Source organism: Lolium perenne, chromosome 2, assembly GCF_019359855.2.
Source record: "Lolium perenne isolate Kyuss_39 chromosome 2, Kyuss_2.0, whole genome shotgun sequence".
NCBI classification, from domain to species: Eukaryota; Viridiplantae; Streptophyta; class Magnoliopsida; order Poales; family Poaceae; genus Lolium; species Lolium perenne.
The window spans coordinates 237242192-237263712 of record NC_067245.2 but is presented as its reverse complement, the minus strand read 5'-3'; the positions used below and the strand labels follow the sequence as shown (position 1 = coordinate 237263712).

Here is a 21521-nt window from a genome sequence, read left to right as displayed (position 1 = left end):
CGACATTTGTGAAGACAGTCTCCGAACCTCAAGATCTGAAAAAGGCTCACTTTGCTTCGCGCTACGAATTTTACAGAAAGGATGTCGAGTGGGAATTGAGTGTGCTCCAATCTTGTTTTCTATTGTCTAGTATCCTACTCTTACATTGTCTCAGGAGAACATGTCAAAATAGGTGATGCATGCTTATATGATTATGCACAACATGACAATCGAGAGCCAGCGCGGCCGGAGATCCTACAACAAGGGATTATCACCGCTATGATCACTAGGGTCCTATTGCTACCGTTGATCTTCAACTGCATGTGGAGTTTGATAATTTTCTCGTCATGCACTAGGAGATCCGTACATGATTGTTCATCACCAGCTAAAAATGATCTGGTAGAGCACTTGTGGTCCTCAAAGGGGACATCGCATGAGTCTTGCTCTAGTTAAACATTATTTTATTTGAATTGTATAAAATAGTTTATTTCTATTTTAATTATTATAGGACTAATTTTAAATTATTTAGGTGTTGAAATTTATCGAAACTACTTGAAATCATGGTTAACTATTTTTTAAAAAAATTGGTCAAAAACCTAAGGTACATCATACAAGGTTAATGGGACCGACGCCACCATACATCCGATCCGACGCTGCCGCTGTACGCGGGATGCGACTTGCGACTGTAGATACCCTAAGGAGGGCTTGTTAGGCTTGGGCAATTTATTTGCGAAATACAAGACATACGTAGATGCTCACATATACGCACATACACTCATCCATATAAACACATTCATACTGTACCTCTATAATCACCTCCAAGAGACTGAGTCAAGAAAACTTCATCCGCCAGGTCTTGAGATTGACGATGTCACCACAGCTGCCTCGTTATCGACGGGGACCTCGCGAATATTCTGCCTGCATGAGACATCAAGGTGTCAAACTTGTGGTTTGAACTCTGATAGGTTGGGTGCCACGGGGCAAAAGTTCAAACATCTTAACTGCATTTTTAATTATATGTATAATAATGTTTAACTAGAGCAAGACTCAGACTTTTTTTTTTGATGATAGCAAGACTGAGACTCGAACATCTTAAGTTCTTAACTGAAACAAATACAGGAAATGGGAAAAGGGAGAGGGGAAAAATCAGTAACTTGACAACGACTTTGATCGGACCGGTCGAGACGCGTGGTGCAGCTTCTTTCCACACCTCCCGCCTGAAGCTGAAGAATCCTCAAACCAATCAACCACCATCCATCAGCAAGAAAATCTGTGGACGTTCTTCTGCCCGTTCACCCAGCCCCTTCCGCGCCACGCCTCCTTCGTTCGAAGGAACCCTGCGGATTGCATTCGATCAGCAGCAGCAAGCAAAGCAGCGACATCAATCCCCATGGCCATGGTCGCTTCCACCTCCATTGTGTACCACAAGGTTAGCGGAGGTCGTACGTGCACGCACATAGCACCATCGATTCGATCAGAAACGGCATGCAGTGCGTGCTGCTGTGAGCTAGTTATATTTTGGAACGGAGGTATTAGTGTATTACCCCCTTCCTGCTGATCTTTGCTTTGTTCGATTTGCAGCCGCGTCTGTCGGTGGTGTGCAGGAAGAAGGACCGGCCGGACAGGGAGCTGGAGCGGGAGAAGAAGGAGCACAAGTACCCGTTCAAGGTAGTCGAGATCACGCCGCCGCCGCGATGCCTCGGCGTCCGCTGCTTTCCCACGGTAACTACGCGATGCCCCTGCTCTTTTTCTGAATTCCGGTGCCTCTGTTCTCTTCCGAATCCTGAGGCTGCAGCTAGTGCGTGCGGCGTGCACCAGGCAAACAGAACATGTTAAGCTAGACGAGATGCTGAATTCATTCTATCTGACAGCCTATTAGAGCCTTAGATGCAGCCCATCATAAACCAGCAAAGTCTCCTCGAAACAGGCTTTCGCCCCGCTTTATAAATAAAGCAACCACATCCATACAAGGTTCAGATACAAGACCACGAGAACTCCACACTCAACAACAGTCTGCTGGGGCAACAGCACAACATGCCCAAACGAACTAGAAAAGCGATACAACCCCAAAGAGAAGGGTCACTCAGAGGCTGGACGACGTAGAAAGGCGACGGGCAGCCGCAAGAAGATCCTCCAACATGCCGTCAGTGCGCTCCTGTCCCGCTGCCTACACAACGGGTACCACTGCTGCAACAAAGCCAAGAAAGAATATAAGGAGTCAGAAGCGCGTCGAGGGAAGATACGCTCAATGACCATCTTATTACGCACAGTCCATAGAGTCCAGGTTAAGGCCGCGAACACCAGCCAGAAGAGGCGCCTCCTCCTTCCGGTGTTGTTCGCGTGGGCCTCAATAAACTCACCGAGGATCGAGGCTCGCCACTCAGCGGCGCCTCCTGGAGGAAGCTCCAGAGGAAGCGGGCCGCAGGGCAAGAGAACATTATGTGGGTCGTCGTCTCCGGGACCGCACACAATGGACAAAGCCCGTCGCCCGGTCCGTGCCTCTTCGCAACCTCCACCCCAGAAGGAAGGCGATCCCTAAGCAGCTGCCATATGAAAATCTTCGTCTTAAGCGGGATTGGAGCTTTGAAAAGGGGGAGCCGTCCAAGGCAACGGGGGCCCCCTAAACAAGGCCCTATACGCAGTCCGCACAGAGAACGAACCGGAGGGCGACAGTCGCCAAGAAGGCGAATCTAGTCCTCCCGGCAAGGCGTCCGGGAGGAGGTTCCGCAGCCGGGCCAGACTCTGGGCCTCTCCCTGGGTAAGCCCACGCCGGAGCAGGATATCCCAGCCCCTCTGGGCGACGTCGGCGACAAGACAGGGTGGGTCGGCGCAAATAGCGAACAGGTCCGGGAAGTCCCGGCAGATGGGACTAGCCCCGGCCCACGGGTCCAGCGAACATGGTCCCTCTACCATCGCCTATGGAGAAGGACAGTCCCGCTCTAACCTCATGCTTAACGTCCTGGAGGGCCCTCCAAAACTGAGATCCCTCCCGACGATCACAGGCAAGCAGAGGCCGGCCCCGTAGGTATTTCGCCTTGATTAACTTAAGCCACAAACCCCCATCATCAGCGAGGATCCTCCAAACCCATTTCAGAATGAGGGCCACATTCATGTGTCGAGAGGAGATTATCCCTATGCCCCCAAGATCCTTGGGGGCGCACACATCGGCCCATTTGACCATGTGATATTTTTGGCGGCCTGTCCTGTCCCGCTGTAAGAAGCGAGATAGCTCTTTGTCGAAGGCCGCATGTACCCCTTCAGGGAGGAGGTACAGGCCCATGATATACATGGGAAGACTAGACAAGCATGAATCGATGAGAACTGTTTTGCTACCCTTGGAAGTGAACCTCCCGCACCATGGTTCAGCCTTCGCTCTAACTCGCCCCACAAGGGGGCGAGGTCTCTAATAAGGATCCTAGAATCCCTAACAGGTACCCCCAAGTAGTTCACAGGGAAGGTTGCCAACCTACAATTGAGGTTGTCAGCGATCCGCTGTTGAGCTTCCGGAGGGTACCCCAAGACCACTACCTCACTTTTGTCAAAGTTTATTTTGAGGCCCGACATGGCCTCAAAACAGAGGAGAAGGAACTTGGTGTTCTGGATGTCCCGGTCCGAGCCCTCGAACATGATCATGGTATCGTCCGCATACTGGAGGTGGGTCACCCCTCCACCAGGGATGAGGTGGCCGACCACTCCGGTAATATGGCCCTAGGTCCTAGCCCTCTCCAGAATCTCGGCCAGGGAGTCAACCGCCGCGTTGAAGAGGATAGGGGAAAGGGGGTCACCCTGTCTCACTCCACACGCCGGCCTAAAATAGGGACCCACTTCCCCATTAATGTTGATGGCCGTGCTGCCAGTCATCACCGTCTGCATAATCCAGCCAATCATACGGTCATCAACGCCTCTCCTCTGGAGGACCTGCCGGAGGAAGGACCAATCCAAACGGTCATACGCTTTCTGGAAATCTAGTTTTAGGAAGACACCCCTCTGGTGTCGACTCCTAACCTCGTGCACAATCTCGTGCAGAGCTAGAATCCCATCATGGATGTGGCGGCCCTTAAGGAAGGCAAACTGGTATTGGTGCGTAATCCGCTCCATAACCGGGGCCAACCTTACCGCACACACCTTGGAGAACAACCGCTGGATTACGTTGATGACCGTAATAGGCCTAAACTGGCGTATATCCGTGGCCCCCACAACCTTGGGGATCAAGGTAATAACACCGTAGTTCAGCCGCCCCATGTCAAGAGTTCCCACGTAGAACTCTTGAAACATTGGCATGATAGTCTCCTGGAGTTTCGCCCAGAATTTCTGGAAGAAAACAACCGGGAGACCATCAGGGCCAGGGGCCGAGCTAGTCTTCATGCCCCCAAGCGCGCCCCGGACTTCCGTTGGGAGGAACGGAAGGGTGAGGGCGGCATTCTCCTCGTCTAAGACCCAGGCCCTAGCTGGCCATAGATCTGCCGCGAGGGCAACCCCGGTCCTGGGGCCCGCCGCGAAGAGGCCTTTATAGAAGGAATAAATATGGGTGGTGATCTCCCCGGCCTCCTCCAACAGGAGGTCACCATCCCAAAGACAGGGGATGGAACACTTCCGGCGACGGCCATTGGCGATCGCATGGAAGTAAGCAGTGTTCGCATCCCCCTGGAGGAGCCAATTCTGGCGACTCCGTTGTCGCCAGAAAACCTCCTCCCCACGGTAGATCTCCATGAGCGAGTGTTCCAGGGCGAAGCGCTGAAGCCACTCCTCAGCGGCTAAGCCCTCCTCGTCCGCGGCGCGATCTAACTCCTGGATCTGGCGGAGAAGTAGGTCCTTCTTTAGGCGAACCTCCGCCCCGAGGTTCGCCCCCCAGCCACGCATAAACTGGCGGGCAATCTTCGTGCAGTGATGCCAAACATCGACTGCGTTGAAGACTCGTGGTGGGGACTCTGCCGCCCGCTCCCACTTGTAGCCAACCGCCTCCACAAACCCTGGCTGATTAAGCCAGAAATTTTCAAAGTGGAAACGGTTTAGCCTCGGGGGGGTAGAGCCCCCCGAGCACAGGAGAAGTGGGGAGTGGTCAGACCCAATCCTGGTGGCCGTCCTGAGGGTGCATAATGGGAATTCCATTTCCCATTCAACAGACACAAAGACCCGGTCCAGCACACTCTGGACCGGGTCAATGCGGTTGTTGCACCACGTGAACCGGGCACCCACTCTAGTGATCTCTCTAAGGGCGAGATCCGCAAGGCAGTCATTGAACATCCTCATCCTAGGGATGTCCACGCGACTCGAGCTCTTGTCCTCCGGGGAGCGTATCAAGTTAAAATCGCCAGCCACCACCACAGGGGTGGTGCACCGATCGATCTTACCCCGCAGCTCCTCAAGGAAGGACTGAGACCTCGAATGGTCCGCCGGCCCATAAACAATAATAACCTCCCAGCTGAGGTTAGATCGTTTATGGGTGACGGCCATGCTCACGAAGTACTCGCCATGCTCCATATCCTCAACCTCGAAGGTATCCTCCTTTACGCCTAGGAGGATGCCGCCAGAATGGCCCGAGGCAGGACGCCAGTGCCAGGCAAACTTGTCTCTACTAAGGCCCTCCAACTCGTGGAGGAGGAAGGACTCCTTAATCGTCTCTTGGAGTCCCACAATGTCCACGTGCTCGCGCCTTATGTACTCCTTCAGCTGTTGTTTGCGGCCCGGGGCCTCGAACCCCCTGATGTTCCAAATGAGTGAGAAGAAGGGGTTACTCATTGGATCACATCAGATTGGGGGGTTCCCCTATTGGGAACCGATCGAGCCCTACCACGTGTCGAGGGACCGGACGGTGGTCGAGGAGGTCTCCCTCGCGGTCCCCCCAACTGGGTGACCGCGTCAGAGCTATCCAAAGGGTTAGACCCAATGGTAGGCTCCAGACCAGACCCAGGTGCCAACTGCACAGGGTCAGTCAGGGGGGCGCTGGTCGCCCTCTCGCGCTCCAACTGAGCGCGAGAGGCTGCGAGCACGCCATCGTAGACCTCCTTGGCCTGAATTGCCGCCAGCTGTTCGGCCCGCGGACCGCGTTCGCCCCTGAAAATCACACCACAATCCGACGCCACCTGACCCAGGTGGTCGAGCGAAGCCGTAGCAAGAACAGAAAACCGGGAGCCCGAGGGGGGAGAGGGGGGACAGAGGGAGCGGGGCGAGGGGTGGTACCTGAGTCAAGGTTGCGGGCCGCAGCCCGCCTCTCCGCCTGCTCTGCCACCGTCGGCTCCATCGCCTCTGTCCCGGAGCGAGACCGAGCCAACCTAGCGCTGTGGCGGGACGGCTGCGAGGACTGCCGCTGGCGACGCGGGGCCCTCGTCTTGGCACCAGCCACGGGAGTGTCGGGGAAGACCGAGGCTGGCTCCAGGACAGAAGGGCCCGGGGTCGCAGGGCCCAGGGGCGAGGTGGGAGTAGAGCCCGGGGAGCACGTGTAGCAGACCAGCCCTGGCGACCTCGGCGACTGCGGGGGGCACACGTCCAACCCCACACTCGCCGACGACGTCTCCTGGGGGAAGTTGGACCCGTACTCCATGATGGACAGGCTGTAGGACTCCCCGGAGACAGCTGGGGGAGCACGGGAGATGGGCGCCCCCAGCTTGGCCGGCGCGCTCCTGTGAGTCTGCGCCGACTCAGGCAGTGTCGACTGCGCCCCAGGCCTAGCGTCCAGAGCGGCGGAGGCCCCGGCCCCGGCACCAGGAGACTGTCGCTGTGGGGTCTCCTCGCCATCGCCACCCAAGTCGTCCTCAGAGTCTCCATCGGAAGAACCATCATCATCCTCGCCATCATCGTCCCGGTGTGCCTGCGAAGGGTCAGGCGGAGGAGGAGGAGACCCCGCCTGGGCCTCGTCGCCCTCCAGCTCGACCGTCAGGGACCGGCCACTCTTCCCAAAGAAGAATAGTGGAAGAGTGCAGGTGAGCTTCGTGGGGTCCGGGCTGAGGATCAGCATGCGCACCGGCCCGTCGCCTGGGAGGGAAAGGGGGTCCACGGTGACAAGCTTGCCAATCGGCTGGGAGACGAGCTCTATGATATGCTCACTCCTGGCCTCCTCAGGAATGCCGTGGACCCGGACCCAAACCTCAGACAAAGTAGCCACAGTGATGGGATCCACACAAGACGGCTTGACAGAAACGCGGATGTTGTTGGTCGGCAGGATGGTCGTCTCGCTCCAGGAGAGGGCACGGAGGAGCTCAGCCGAGGGGAACGCCACTGCGAACTCAGTGGCAGAAATCTCCCTCACGTTCCACACACAAGTCGACTCCAACTGAGCGAGCTCGGCGCGGATCGTGTCGACTGTCACCTCAATCTGTAGCGGGGGGCTCTGCTTCGGCAGCACGGTGATGGTAGCAAGGTGCTGGGGAGTACTGAGCTCCGACCCCCCCAGGTCGATGTAGTAGAAGCCACCCTCAAGCCCGTGTCCCAGGTATTCGATGACCTCCCGACGCCTTCGGCTGTTGAACCGCTCCTTGCAAGCCGCGGCAAGGTGAGAGGGGTCACCACAAAAGAGGCACTGCGTCGGCGACGTGCAATCGGAACGGAAGTGCCCCATCTCGCCACAGTTGAAGCAGATGTTGGAGGTGGGGGATTTCTCCGGCGGCGCCGACACCGCCAACTGGGCGTCGGCACGGCCGTCGAGATCCTGACCCCGCGGAGGTGCCATAGGCGGGTGCCCAACCTGGCTCCCACCCGCAGCACCACCCGCAGTACCACCTGCGCCGGCTCTCTTCTTCTTCGGCTTCCTCTTCTTCTTCGCTGCGGTATGTGCAGCGGCCTGGGGCGACTGCTCCTCGCGGCGCAACGGCGAACGGCGACTCTGCTCGGCATGCCGCGGCACCACGTAACTGTCCCGCGAAGAGCGCTGGTCCTCCCGCCACGAAGCATCCCGGCCATGATCCCTGCCCGGACGCGGAGCGCGCTGCACCAACTCTTCCCGCAGCGCGGCCTCCCTGCGCGACGCGGCAGGGGACGGGGCACGCCGGCCCGGCGAGCCGCCGCGGGCAGCAGGTGCGACGACCCCCTGGTGGCGCAGGGAGGTTTCCCGCTCCCGGCCGCCCTCGCATGCCCACCCGCGCGGCCGTCCCGGCCATGCCTCGCGAGGCGACGGTGACCTCTGCGGGGAGAGAAGCCCGACGCGGTGGGGAGCGGCGCGGCGGGGAACGTCTCGCCGGGGGCCGGTATGGCTCGGGGGGCGCGGGGGGAGGAGGACGAGGTGAGGCAGGGAGGACGCGGCGGTGATGCTGGGGCGGGGACCTGCTCGACGACGGGCTCCGTGCCCGCTTGAGAACCATGTCGCGGAAGCTGGTGGAGAGCGGCGGCGGCGGCGGGTGGAGGCGGATTTCACGGGCGGAGGCGGCGTGGCGGCGTATCTGGTCGGAGCGCGCGGGTTGGGCAAACCCTAAGTGGTTTGACCCCTTTCGGAGCCAGAACCACTTGGGCGCCGAAGCGGGCTGCGTGGGCCCGGTGCAACGCTCCGCCTGGCGCCTCCAGGCCAGCACAGGCCCAGGCCCGTGCGGCCCAGACGGCCCAGGATTGGGCGGCAACCGAGCCTCGCGCGATGCCGTCCTCGCTCCCGACGGGCATGGCGGCGGCGGTACCGGAGCCAGCTGCTCCGCCCGCGACCGACCGCCTCGCCCCCGCTCCGGCGGCCCCGACGACCCCGTGGCGGCCACCTCCCCGAGCTCCTTGCCGGCCGAGCCCGCGACGGCGCAGCAGCGCGCGGCCTATCTGCCGGCACCGCGACGGCGGCGGACGGCGTAGCACCTCCAGGCGGCGCTGAGGAGGTGACCGGCGCGGCCGACCACGACGCGCATAGACGAGGTAGTCGCCGAGGGTCGCCGTCCCCGGCGGCGAGAACCGCGCATCAGCCTCCGCACGCGCAGCCTCCGCCGCGTCTTCTTCCGCCGCCACGTCCGCCCAACGCCGTCCCTGGATGGACTCCGGGAGCTCCACCGCCTGCGGAGCCCCCCCTGTCCCCTCCGGCGACATCGCGTGGAGGCAGCCGGCGGCAGAATCGTCCGACGAGGAGAACCTCAAAGCCGTCGCCTTGCGCCCTCCATCCGCCGCTTTCCTCCTACGTAAGAGTTAAGACAATATTATTGCTAATTGTTGCGTCAGCCTTCCAATCCAGCAAAGTCTCAAACAAATTTTCCTGCGACAAAGCAAATTTTCGGATCATTTCCGAACTCGTGGCCTCTTTGGATGGCACTATTGATTAACACATGAATAGGAAAACACAGCAATATGGTAGGTTTGTTTGTGCAAACATAAAATTATAAACATGGGAAAATTCTCCAAATAGTCGTCTTAATGGAACACAAGTAAAATAATTGAGTCTAAGACAAATGAAACTCTGGCATAGAAATCCAGTTCATTGTAATTTGGAGCACCATCTTCCTATGAAATTCCTGCAATCCAAAGACAGCCTCAGTGTTACAATAAGAATGGAGGGAGTACAAGTTTGCCCCTACACAACTTTGACAATGCGGCATGCCAGATTTAATGCAACCAATCATACCTTCTATGTCCATCCATAGAGCAAGGGAACTCTTGTTTCCTGGGACGCAATATGCAGATTTGTATACGTGCGTCAATCGTAGCCGCAGTTTTAGATGAGAATATGGCGAGGTGTGGGCCAAGCCGGACCTCAGGTTTACCTTTTGTAGTTGTAGAGGATAGAAGGGAGAGCTCGGAATATTGTGCCCTATCTAAAGAGTCCTTGTCAACTCATTAGCATCAAACAAAGGCACAACAATGATGGTTTTCCATCCCAAAATTTTCTTGTGGATTTTTCCGAACTATCTAAGGTAGGGCTTATTTTAGACAATGAATTTGGCTAGTACAGAAGAGCCCAGTTTATAAGAGCCTAAATTCTTTCCGGCCCGGACGCGTGCCAAATCAAAGTTCTGGACGGACGCACTACGCGACAGGTCCATGCTGTAGAAATTGTAGAACCATAGAATTGTTGTATTATATTGCAATGACCCTCATGGGGTATATATAGAGGTACATAACTTGGAGGCTAAGATATCTAATGACTTGGGATACAAGAAGATCCTAGTCTATCTCTAATTATACACGTACTCTAACATTCCCCCTCAGTCGTAGCGGGAGTGAAGCGAACGCTTGCGACTGGAGAAGTCCTGGGCTCCCGTCGCTTCTCCTCCTTGTCATCACCAGCGTCCCCTTCTGGTTCCTTCTCTTCCCTCCCGCAGTCACAGCGGGAGTGTCGTGGGCGCAAGTGACGACGCGGACGCTGTTGACTGGAGTTCTTGAGTTGCCGTAGATATTTTGTTGATGTCGATGTCGAGGTAGCCGAGCATGATGTAGCTGTGGTCGAGATGTGGTCGATGTCGTAGTCATCGTATGTGGTGTAACCGTATTCGCCGAAGGCGCAAAAATTGCGCGTTTTTTTGTCGTAGGGTTTTAGGTTGTGCGCGGCGGCGGCACCGATTCTACGGCGGCGGCGGGTTTTTGTCATAGCGCGGCGGCGGCGGCGGTTCTGCGGCTGCGGCGGCGGCGAGTTTTGTCGTAGCGCGGCGGCGGCAACGGGTCTGCGGCGGCGGCGGGTTTTTGTCGTAGCGCGGCGGCGGCAGCGGTTCTGCGACGGTGGCGGGGTTTTTGTGTCGTAGGCGGCGACGGTAGTGTTGACGAAGATGTCGATGAAGACCATGTTGATGTAGACCTTGGCGATGTAGAACTCGACATAGATCATGGTGTAGTCGTACAGCTTGATGTAGTTATTCGGATCGGTGATGTCGGTGTAGGTGGTCGGCGATGTAGGTGGTCGGCGATGTAGACGTGTTGGCGATGAAGATGGCGCTTTGGCGCTGCAGATCGGCGATGCGTGCAGGCCGTGATGTCGTCAGGCATGGGTGATCGACCTCCGTGATCTCATAGCCGCCTGGATCTCTCATGTCGCCGTCCTGGACTTCTGATCAAAGCACACATATCAAGCACAACACGCGTGGTGCTAGTGCTGCATGCACGCGCGTGCACGAGTCATCCATGCATGCATCCGCACCTCCAGGTGAATCTTGCGTGGCCGCGCGTGGCCGTTGCGTCTCCTGGCTGATTTTATTTGTGAAGATCGCGCGCGTGACGCTCCTGAGTCCGATCGGACTGTCGATCGAAGTGGCGCGCTTGATCCGATCTTCCACCGGCGGGCAGATTTCTGGAAGACAGTCGCCGCGCAGGGCCTGGACGGGCCGGCATGCGGCAACCAGCATGCTGATGTCGCACGAGCGCGGGCTGACGTAGCTGGCGGATCTACTCCACCAGATCATTGGTTCTGCACCGCCATGCAACAGATCTTGGACAGAATTTCGCCGGAAGTTTGGGTCATGTGGATTAGGGAGTTTATTTGAGGCTAATTGGATCTAAACTACGAATTAAAACCTAAAATCTCGAAAACTCGATCTAATCTATGAACTTGAATTTGATCTAGGATCTAAACTAAAAACCGATCTAATCTTTGATTTTGATCGGGTGCCGCGCCCTCCCCGGGAGCGGCGCGATGCGGAAGTGGTGGAAGGACCTAGGATCGGCGCCGTGAGGCTAACCGCTCTGATACCATGTAGAAATTGTAGAACCCTAGAATTGTTGTATTATATTGCAATGATCCTCATGGGGTATATATAGAGGTACATGACTTGGATGCTAAGATATCTAATGACTTGGGATACAAGAAGATCCTAATCTATCTCTAATTATACACGTACTCTAACACATGCGTCCAGCTGTAACAAAAATGGTAGGCTACCTGATATTACGTGTTATTTTTCAAAAAGCTGTAACTTTTAAGTCATGCGGCAAAATTACAATCCGTTTTTACTTCTAGAATTCCCACGATGAGAGCTTCAAAACTAGACCACATTTTCATATGTTTTGATGAATTTTTTTAAACAACAACTTTAATGCACGACAGAGCAACTTTATTGTGTAGCAAAACAACTTTCGTGTGCGGTAAAGTAACTTTTGTGTGCAACAAACATGTACATTTCTTGGTACATGAAAGCACAACTTTGGTGCCCGACAATAATTTTGGTGTCCATTGGAGCAATTTGAATGTGTGGTGAAACAACTTTGGTGCCTGCCGACATAACTTTGGTGCCAACAGAGCAACTTTGGTGCCAACAAAGGAACTATCATGCGCGACCGAGCAACTTTACCGAGCAATTTTAGTATCCTGCAGAGCAACTTTGGTACTCGATAGAGCAAATTTGGTTTGTGATGGCCCAATTTTGGAATCCATCGAAGCAACTTTGGTGCCCACCGAATAAATTTTGATGGATGGCTGAGCAACTTTGACGTCCAGGGATGCAATTTTCGTTGTGAATGTAGATTTACGCTGTGCAGCAAAGTTGCTTCACCCCACACTAAAGTTGCATCTTCTCGCATTATAATTGCTTTGTCACACGTAGAAGCTGCTTTAGAATTTTTTTTATCAAAACACATAGAAATGAGATTTAGTTTTAAAGAGCTCACTACAAGAAATTCAAAAGTGATAGCGGATCCTAATTTCGACATCTGGTGCAAAAGTTATATGATTTTGAATATTTGAAAAGGAAAATTAATGTGCATGCAGTCATTGTTGTGCATGTGCTAGTTACTCGATGTCTAACCATAAGTAGCAGGAGTTCATACTGATAAAGCTAACATATTTCCTTTTTTAGTCACCCGCTCAGATTCACTAATAGGCACGCGACCGCCGGCTAGACGGGCCCTTATAAGAGTGTTATAATTGATTTGCACATTAGTGTCTAAGGAACATCGTAAACTGGATCACGGGAAATAAAAATAAATATTAGACATCTTGTATTGGTACTATAGTATTTTTTCCATACGCTTTGTTTTTCAAAAAGCTGTAACTTTTAAATCGTGCGGTAAAATTACAATCCGTTTTTACTTCTAGAATTCCCACGATTGAGAGCTTCCAAACTAGACCACACTTTCATATGTTTTGATGAATTTTTTTAAACAGCAACTTTGATGCGCGACAGAGCAACTTTATTGTGTAGCAAAACAACTTTCGTGTGCGGTAAAGTAACTTTTGTGTGCAACGAACATGTACATTTCTTGGTACATGAAAGCACAACTTTGGTGCCCGACAACAATTTTGGTGTCCATTGGAGCAATTTGAATGTGTGGTGAAACAACTTTGGTGCCTGCCGACATAACTTTGGTGCCAACAGAGCAACTTTGGTGCCAACAAAAGAACTATCATGCGCGACCGAGCAACTTTGGTGCCCGACCGAGCAATTTTAGTATCCTGCAGAGCAACTTTGGTACTCGATAGAGCAAATTTGGTTTGTGACGGCCCAATTTTGGAATCCATCGAAGCAACTTTGGTGCCCACCGAATAAATTTTGATGGATGGCTGAGCAACTTTGATGTCCAGGGATGCAACTTTCGTTGTGAATGTAGATTTACGCTCTGCAGCAAAGTTGCGTCACCCCACACTAAAGTTGCATCTTCTCGCATTATAATTTCTTTGTCACACGTAGAAGTTGCTTTAGAATTTTTTTATCAAAACACGTAGAAATGATATCTAGTTTTAAAGAGCTCACTACAAGAAATTTAAAAGTGAAAGCGGATCCTAATTTCAACATCTGGTGCAGAAGTTATATGATTTTGAATATTTGAAAAGGAAAATTAATGGCATGCAGTCATTGTTGTGCATGTGCTAGTTACTGGATGTCTAACCATAAGTAGCAGGCGTTCATACTGATAAAGCTAACATATTTCCTTTTTTAGTCACCCGCTCAGATTCACTAATAGGCACGCGGTCGCCGGCTAGACGGGCCCTTATAAGAGTGTTATAATTGATTTGCACATTAGTGTCTAAGGAACATCGTAAACTGGATCACGGGAAATAAAAATAAATATTAGACATCTTGTATTGGTACTTTCGTATTTTTTTCCATACGCTTTGTGAACTTATCTTCCTTTTCATATACACATGGGAGGACGAGGCATGAAAACTCATTGTCCCATGGCAGCAAGAGAGGCTCACAAGGTGCATGGGGTAACATAATTTTGTATTTTCTTGATTTATTCATCCATCCAGCAATATAAGATATGTATTTAAATCAGAATCCATAATTTTCTATTACTGATCTTGATTTAAATAATATGAAGATCCATAATCAATTTTTTTCAAGATCCGTAATGAACCTTGTTTAGGTCAAACCATTCGATTTCTAAGTACAAACCGAGTGTAGTATAAACTGCAAAATCGATTCGTAGAAAGTCCCTACCTAACCAATGGGATTGTCCCTAGACCCTGCATCTCCTATGAATCTTTGTCTCCTACTAGGAAGGTTGACACGGCGTCATGCTGCGCCCATTGAAGTTAAAGATTTGCATTAGGAAAAAATACTAGGAAAGTAAATACAAACGGAAAATTATTGGTCAGCGAGGTACGGGAATGATGCTAAGAAATTACCACCGGAGAATTATGTGATGTAGCGGTAAATAATTACCATCACAAAATTACTGCTGAGGTTTAATGTTTTCGCCAAAAAATTATCATCGAAGCATGCCGAGTATTGCTGAGAAAATACCATCAAAAACTTACAAACCGTTGTAGAGTTACTGCTGGAATTACCGTCGGGTAATTCCTATTGGAGTTATAGATTTTCATCGGAAAATTTTCTGACAAAATAATTCAAAAGGCAATTATTGTACATTGCGAGGTAAGCTGATGAGAAGTTACCGTTGAAAAATTAAATGTTGTCGAAAAATTACCGTTAAATAACTACAGGTGGAAAATACTATTAGTGTTGGATAACTACATTCGGGTAATTATTATTTGCCTCTAATGATTCACGTCTGGAAAGTTTTGAGGAAAAATAAAATTATTGTTCAATAATTATTATAGCAAACTACTGGCGTGTTGTGAGGTGATTGGTCTTACTGTTGAATAACTACAGGCGGAAAATACTGTTAGTGCTGGATAATTATGGTCGGGTAATTATTGTTGGAGCTACTGGCTTGCATCTGAAAAAACGGAAAACATAAAAATACTGTTCAACACTAATTATTTTAGCGAACTATCAGCATGTCCCGAGGTGATTAGTCAAAAATGCTCTTTATTTCATCTACGTGTTGAACTTTTATTGGCTAAAATTGATCCCTTTATAGTAACCATGCTAGAAAGATGTCATTTCATGTGTCCTTAATTACTAATAAAAAATTGTGCAAGCTGAAAATTTATTGTCGTGAATTGTTCTGCTAAACATGAAGATTTTGTAAAAATTTACCAAAACTGAGAATTACTGGAAACAAAACAAAAAGAAAAGTGAAAAAAACTCAAGACACTAGTCATGCACAACACTGTTCATCCACGCATGAAAAGTGCAAGCGAAAGGCTTTGCCCTTTATATATAGTAGCACAACACTGTTCATCCACGCATGAAAAGTGCTAGCGAAAGGATTTGGCCTTTATATATAGTATTATAGGCCCTTGCCCACATGACATTATCATGCTCATAATAATCATACCTATCTTTGATGTCATGGTTTTTGTATCGAACTTTTGTAACTTTATTATTTATTTTGTCAAGGTACGACCTTGACTATATGTTCTGTATTTTACTTAGTACCCTTAACTGCATAATTATGCTCCATATATATGATATATTAGTATCTTCGTGACATTTTTTACATTTATAATAGAATATCTATTTTATTTGAATTAAATCTAATTTACAACCAAAGTTATGTTTGTTTTCCCTTGATATTTAGAATGATAATTTCCCTTCAACAAAGTTTTTTTTAAGTTAGAAAAGAGACAACGATTGCCTCCATAGATGATTTTGTCCTATTTACATATATCGTATCGTCATTATATGCTCACCGGTGTTTTATTAGCCTTAAATATTTTGATAGAGAGCTCTAGAGCATGCATGTGTATATAAATTTTATTGATGAGTGCTTAATAGAATGTAGGATTATCTATCTTGGTGCAAATAATTCCAAAACCCACAGCCCTATTGGGTATCTTCAAGACGTTTTGTCTCAAATCGTTGCTCGTTTGTAGGAGGCTTGCCATGTGCACCTTATTCATCATATTTGGCATCATAACAAGAATATCCACTATTATCCCCTAAAGTATTCAATATGGTCATTGCCCTTGATCTATTTTGCTTAGCTAACCCACCCACAAGATCATGCCTAGAAGTTTTTCATATATCTGAAATGCCTTCGATGGTGCGGAGTAAGTATATACATGTAATGTTTTGTTAAAAAAACATGAGTATCAACAACTGTGAAAAAAAAATTCTTTTATATTACAAGTCACAATCGGCCATATTTGTTTCACCAAAATTGCATAAGTATCCACATCCCAGATGTATTTTCACATATAATCTATTGGAGGAGTTTCAATATCATAACCATAACAGAACACAAAACCCTGAATCCGGCATACATATGCAAAACATAAAGAAAGAAGCAAAGAAAGAAAGCATATGCTCTTGCTAATCAGGAAAAATGTCAAAAAATGTCAAAAAAGTCTTAGCGAAAATTTTGCTTGTATATGTCGATATTATATGTGCGCACAGCCAAGTTTCGCGTAAAACTGACATTTTTTGTGTCCTATGTAAAACGACAAAGAAATATCACGTGAAAAGATTTTTTTTAAGCACCAAAGCTTGTCTTTTTTGCACACGACACCCAAAATGTCGGTTCTCCATGAAATGACTTTCTAAGGACACATGATGTGTACACGCAAATTGTTATTCAGAATATTTTGACATTTTCGACTGCGCTTAAAAAACATTTCAAAAATATTCTCCCGGGTCGTAAAACGTCTCGTCCGGAAAGAAAGGGTATTGCCTATAGAAATTCATGTCTAAACTTGGGAGCATAGGCACCTGTTACTCGAGAAAATATTTTAAATGTAAAAAAACAATAAAAAATCACGGATATGTCAATATTATATGTGTGCAAGCCAAGTTTCGCGAAAAAACTTACATTTTTTGTCTTCTGTGCAAAAAAGATAAAGAAATATATCGTGAAAAGCTTTTTGAAGCACCAAAATTTGTGTTTTTACAGATGGCATATAAAATGTTTGTTTTTTTGTGAAACGACTTTATGAGTACATAATATGTCAAGACTTGCACTTAATATTTGGTTTGGAATTTTTAAAATTTTGAAATGCTTTTAAAATTCATTTCAAAAACCGGGAGCATCAAAAACATCTCATCCTACTTGCCTGCTGCTGACTACAACCTAAACAATCATATAACTGGGAAACGCACAACTTTATAACAACACTCAAGGTTGCACAGCAAAACGCTTCCAAACATCTAGAGGTGTGTTTTTTTTTCTTTACAATGAATAGTTGAGAAATATAATTCTTAATACGATCTAGCTTTATGGTAGAGCGGTACATTTTCATTACTTATGCAACTTACAATGGTAATACAATGCTAATTTCATGTAATGACGCAACTACTATCACCTTTATGGGCTATTTGGACTACATAGTGTAAATAAAATAAGAAGTCCAAAACATGCAAGGTATCAACTACATGTGCCAATGTTTGTTTTTGCTAATGACTACTTTAAAGATATGGAGCCGTAAAGAAAGAGGTCCGTAGCATGAGAGCTCGTAAGTTATGAATGATAATCCCCTTATTTGTCGACTTAGCAAACATCAATGTAGAATTACACACATTTACATTATCTCTGTAATTGTTTTGCTATACATAACAAAAACTCTTACTCGATATTATTCCAAAACAAATAAAGTCACATTGTCTTTACCATTATAACTCTCGGTAATTGTTATGGGTTCCTACCAAGACACACAGATATAGACATGATTCATTAATTAATAAATTTGAAATTATCTCAAGTCCATGTAGGTGGGCTAGGGCGGAGCGACTTTCCCTTCTCTCTCGTTTCTCTCCACAGAAAAGGGCGAACCGAGAGGAGACCAAGGTTCCGGCGGCGGATCCAGCAGCTCCTCTCCCCCATGGGCCTCTGGCTCGTCGGCGGGAGGGGGGTCGCTGGTTCCTCCGCCCGGATCTGTATAGCTGTAGACTTAGGATAGTCTTCGTAGCTAGTGGTTTGCCGGCTCTCGGTTCGTCTCCGACGGCGAGGTCGGCGTTCAATAAATCAGCCCCAGATCTTGCCCAACCACGACGTCCTCCGTTGCGATTGGGTTTGGATTTGCGAGCAGGGTGTGCGAGCGGGGTTGCCGTAGCGGCGGCGGCGAGCTCCGAAGTCGCTTTTGTCTTCCGGCTCGGCCGTCGTTGCCACGTGCGTTCCCGCGTCGCTACGGAGCCGGGGAGTTGTTGTACAGGGGCGGTGCTGGCGGGTGGCGTCCTGTATGCCATCGCTGTCGGCGTTCTCCGCATGCTGGCGGATCCGATGCTGGGCTTGCGGTTGTTGGTGGGCGGTGCTGCTTGTCTTCGTCGCTTCGGTCGACTGATTGAGGCAGTACGGCGACCCGGAGGAGCTCGGGGTCCTTCCCGGCCGGCGTGCTCCAGAGTATGTGCCTCCGCCGCTTCGCGGCGGATCCTTTTCGAGGTCCACAAAGCAGCTTGTCTGCGAGGAGGCTGCTCCGGGTCCTTGGTGGTAGTTCTCGTCTCCTGCTTCGTCGTCGGCTCCGGCTGCGGTGGGTTCGAGAGACGTGTGCTGGCGTGCTGCACAGTGTCTTCCAGGGGGTTCTTTGTAATTTCTTTGTTTCTGGGAGACTTTCGTGTAAAGCGTCGTGATTAGCTGGTGTGTCCGGAGGGTTCCGGATGTGTCTACGTGTTGTAATCCGACTTTTATATAAAATGAACGCGTGACATCTCTCAAAAAAAAAAAAGTCCATGTAGGTGGCAAAAGAGAAGGGATTAAGAATACTATTGTTAAGTTTCATTTTTAAGATGTGAACCTTTAGATGGGGGACAGAGAACAAAACCTGAAGGACATGGGCTCCACTTTAATTTATCTTAGCATAGTTTATACTTAGATGTCTGTGACACCCACAGAACAAGCCCAAATGACGGAGATCAGTTTGCCGTATATAGTACAACTGACATTTGGCCCGTACCATCAATATTGGATGGTTATATATTTTTGCATTTTGAACTATAAAAATAAAAAATAAACAAATTCATCGTAGTGGATCCATGTGGTAAGGAAAAACTGGTAATCTATTCCTTATATAAAGGTGGCATATTAATTTCAGTGATCTAAATGGCACGCCCAGAAGTTGTGGTTTTGTCGAAATTTCTGTGCAATGTAGTTATTTTTTTTGCGGAGGAAAGTGCAATGTAGTTAAGCCAAGTCTAATTCTCTAACACTTTGTGCAGGGTAAATTTACTTACCTCTCGATCAACATATCCCCTATAGAAACCGGCCTGCCTATTTTTTACTCATTTTGTGCCAACTTTTCATTAAAAATCATTTTATGATGGATCTATTGATTTTAATTTTGTATTGTGCATGTTTGTATTTTCTTCTATAAAATTGATTAAACTTAGAAAACATTATCTTTTGAAGTTTGAGTATTAATTCTCCTAATTCATATGCCATGTTTTTATAATGGAAGGAATAGTGTCAAAATTGTAGAACAATAACGACACATTCCCTTGTTTGCCTTGTTTGTGATGCACCATTTTCTATACTAGTGCTTCGCGTAAGGTGTATTCGTTTTTTGAAAAGGCAAACTTGACTATCTTTGACAAAGATTTTAGAAAAATATATAAAGATTTGAAGTATCAAAACGAACTTCATGAAAAACCGAATGATACTGATTTGCTGTTGTAAATGTTTTTTTTACTTGGTCAAGGATAGTCATATTTGACCTGCAAAACTACCATACGTTATAAGAATGAACAGAGGGTACTTTATTGTGTTAACTTCGTTCCGAACAATTCAAAACAATTTATTTGCTTGCGTATGTGTAGCTAAGACCTGCCACTGTATCTCCGCTGCCAGAACGAATATCCTTGCTGACTTGCTGTATGTGTGCATCAGTGCATGTGTGCTCCTCCCCTGTTTTTTTTCTGCATGGGTGTGCTCACCCGACTGATACGCTGTGTTGTTGCACGCGTGATGCAGAACATCCACTGCGGGGAGAGCGTGACGATCGAAGGGCAGGCGTACACGGTGGCGGCGGTGACTCACCGGTACCAGCTGCGCAAGGGGCGATACGAGCCGAGCGAGAAGCGCCTCGACGTCCTCTCCACCGGAAGATACATCCTCAACCTCTACCTCGACAGCCTCCTCGACAAGTCATAGCCCTCTCTAATCATTTACTCTGCTAGCAAGCAAATCAGTTAGCAACTGAAACTCTCCACTGCAATGCTGATCGAAAAAGCACCGTTTGTGATAAGATCGAAAAGTTGGAACCTGGCAACGCGCGAGGATGAAATCAGTAGCGTCAACACCTTGTCTGAGATTCGGGTTTAATATAGCGCCTAAGCAATACGGTTGGTTTAATTTTCTGAACTAGGCAGATACCAAGATAAATACAACGGCATCATCAGTGCTTTTAATGCATGCAGAGTCAGTGTTTTTAATGCTCATGCATGTTGGCCTGCGTTTTCCACCTTCCTTGTTACTACCTGTCCGTGAGATTGGATGAGTGATTAATGCTCCATAAGATAACCACATGTTAAACTTTAGAGTAATATATACTAATCATATAGGAAGACAAAAAAAATGTACCAAATATTCGTGCGTTCTAGGAGGAGAAAATACACTACCAGATAACTAGTAGAGGATTACTCCATTTCTAAGGAGGTCATTTGGAGTCTCGCCTAGCATTTTGCTTATTAAAACGGTGTCGTACAGAAGCTCTCCCGATTGAGAAGTAAAAATTCAAGAACCCGGTGTACAAGCAATAATTAGCAAACATAGTTACCCGTGTAAACTGAATTAGTATCTTAAGTAACATCAAATTTTTAGATAGAACATTCAACAAAAAATAAAAAATTACTACTCTACTAACTAATTCAAGTTACGCACGGCACTAGTAGAAAACCTCTCATCCATCTAAGCCATTGGTACCGGTTCCCTTACGAACCGGTACCAATGGGGCCATTTGTACCGGTTTGAGGGCTCAGGTGGGCGAGGAGCTTTGGTACCGGTTTGGGAGGGTCTTTCGTACCGGTTCGTGTTAGGAACCGGTACGAAAGGTCTTCGGCCAAAATTCAGACGCGTGGTGGGGCCCGGGCTGGACCTTTGGTACCGGTTCGTAACACGAACCGGTACCAAAGGGTACCCAGCCATATCAAAATCGCCCAGATCGTCCCGAGCCCCCTGCTGGCTCTCATTTTTCTCTTCTTCCTCACACTCTAAATTTTTCTCCACCTCTCACACTTCAATAATCTTTATTTTTCTCCACCATTTTAACAAGATTAACGACCTCCATCTATCCAAGGGTTAGCAATATCATCCTTTCTTCCGGCGTTCCTAATTTAGCTCATTTCTTTGGTAGTTTAACTCGTACTATTTTTCTAGTGCTAGCAAGGTGTTTGATGAAATGCCTAAGTTAGGGATTTTACTTTTTTTATAATCAATTTGAGCTGAAA

At 48.7% G+C, this 21521-nt stretch overlaps 1 protein-coding gene across 1 annotated transcript; it reads left to right on the top strand.

Moving 5' to 3' along the window:
• The first annotated feature begins 1227 nt into the window (after window positions 1-1227).
• Window positions 1228-20329, top strand: LOC127329236 (uncharacterized). Its single transcript, XM_051355768.2, has 3 exons — window positions 1228-1408; window positions 1561-1701; window positions 20047-20329. The coding sequence occupies exons 1-3, from the start codon at window positions 1370-1372 to the stop codon at window positions 20224-20226; spliced, it is 360 nt and encodes a 119-aa protein (XP_051211728.2). The 5' UTR covers window positions 1228-1369; the 3' UTR covers window positions 20227-20329.
• Window positions 20330-21521: the final 1192 nt, after the last annotated feature.

Coding starts and splice junctions, on each gene's coding strand:
- LOC127329236 (XM_051355768.2), top strand. CDS start 1,370: ATGGCCATGGTCGCTTCCACCTCCATTGTGTACCACAAG. Junction 1,409..1,560: donor CCTCCATTGTGTACCACAAG/GTTAGCGGAGGT, acceptor TTCGATTTGCAG/CCGCGTCTGTCGGTGGTGTG. Junction 1,702..20,046: donor GCGTCCGCTGCTTTCCCACG/GTAACTACGCGA, acceptor CGCGTGATGCAG/AACATCCACTGCGGGGAGAG.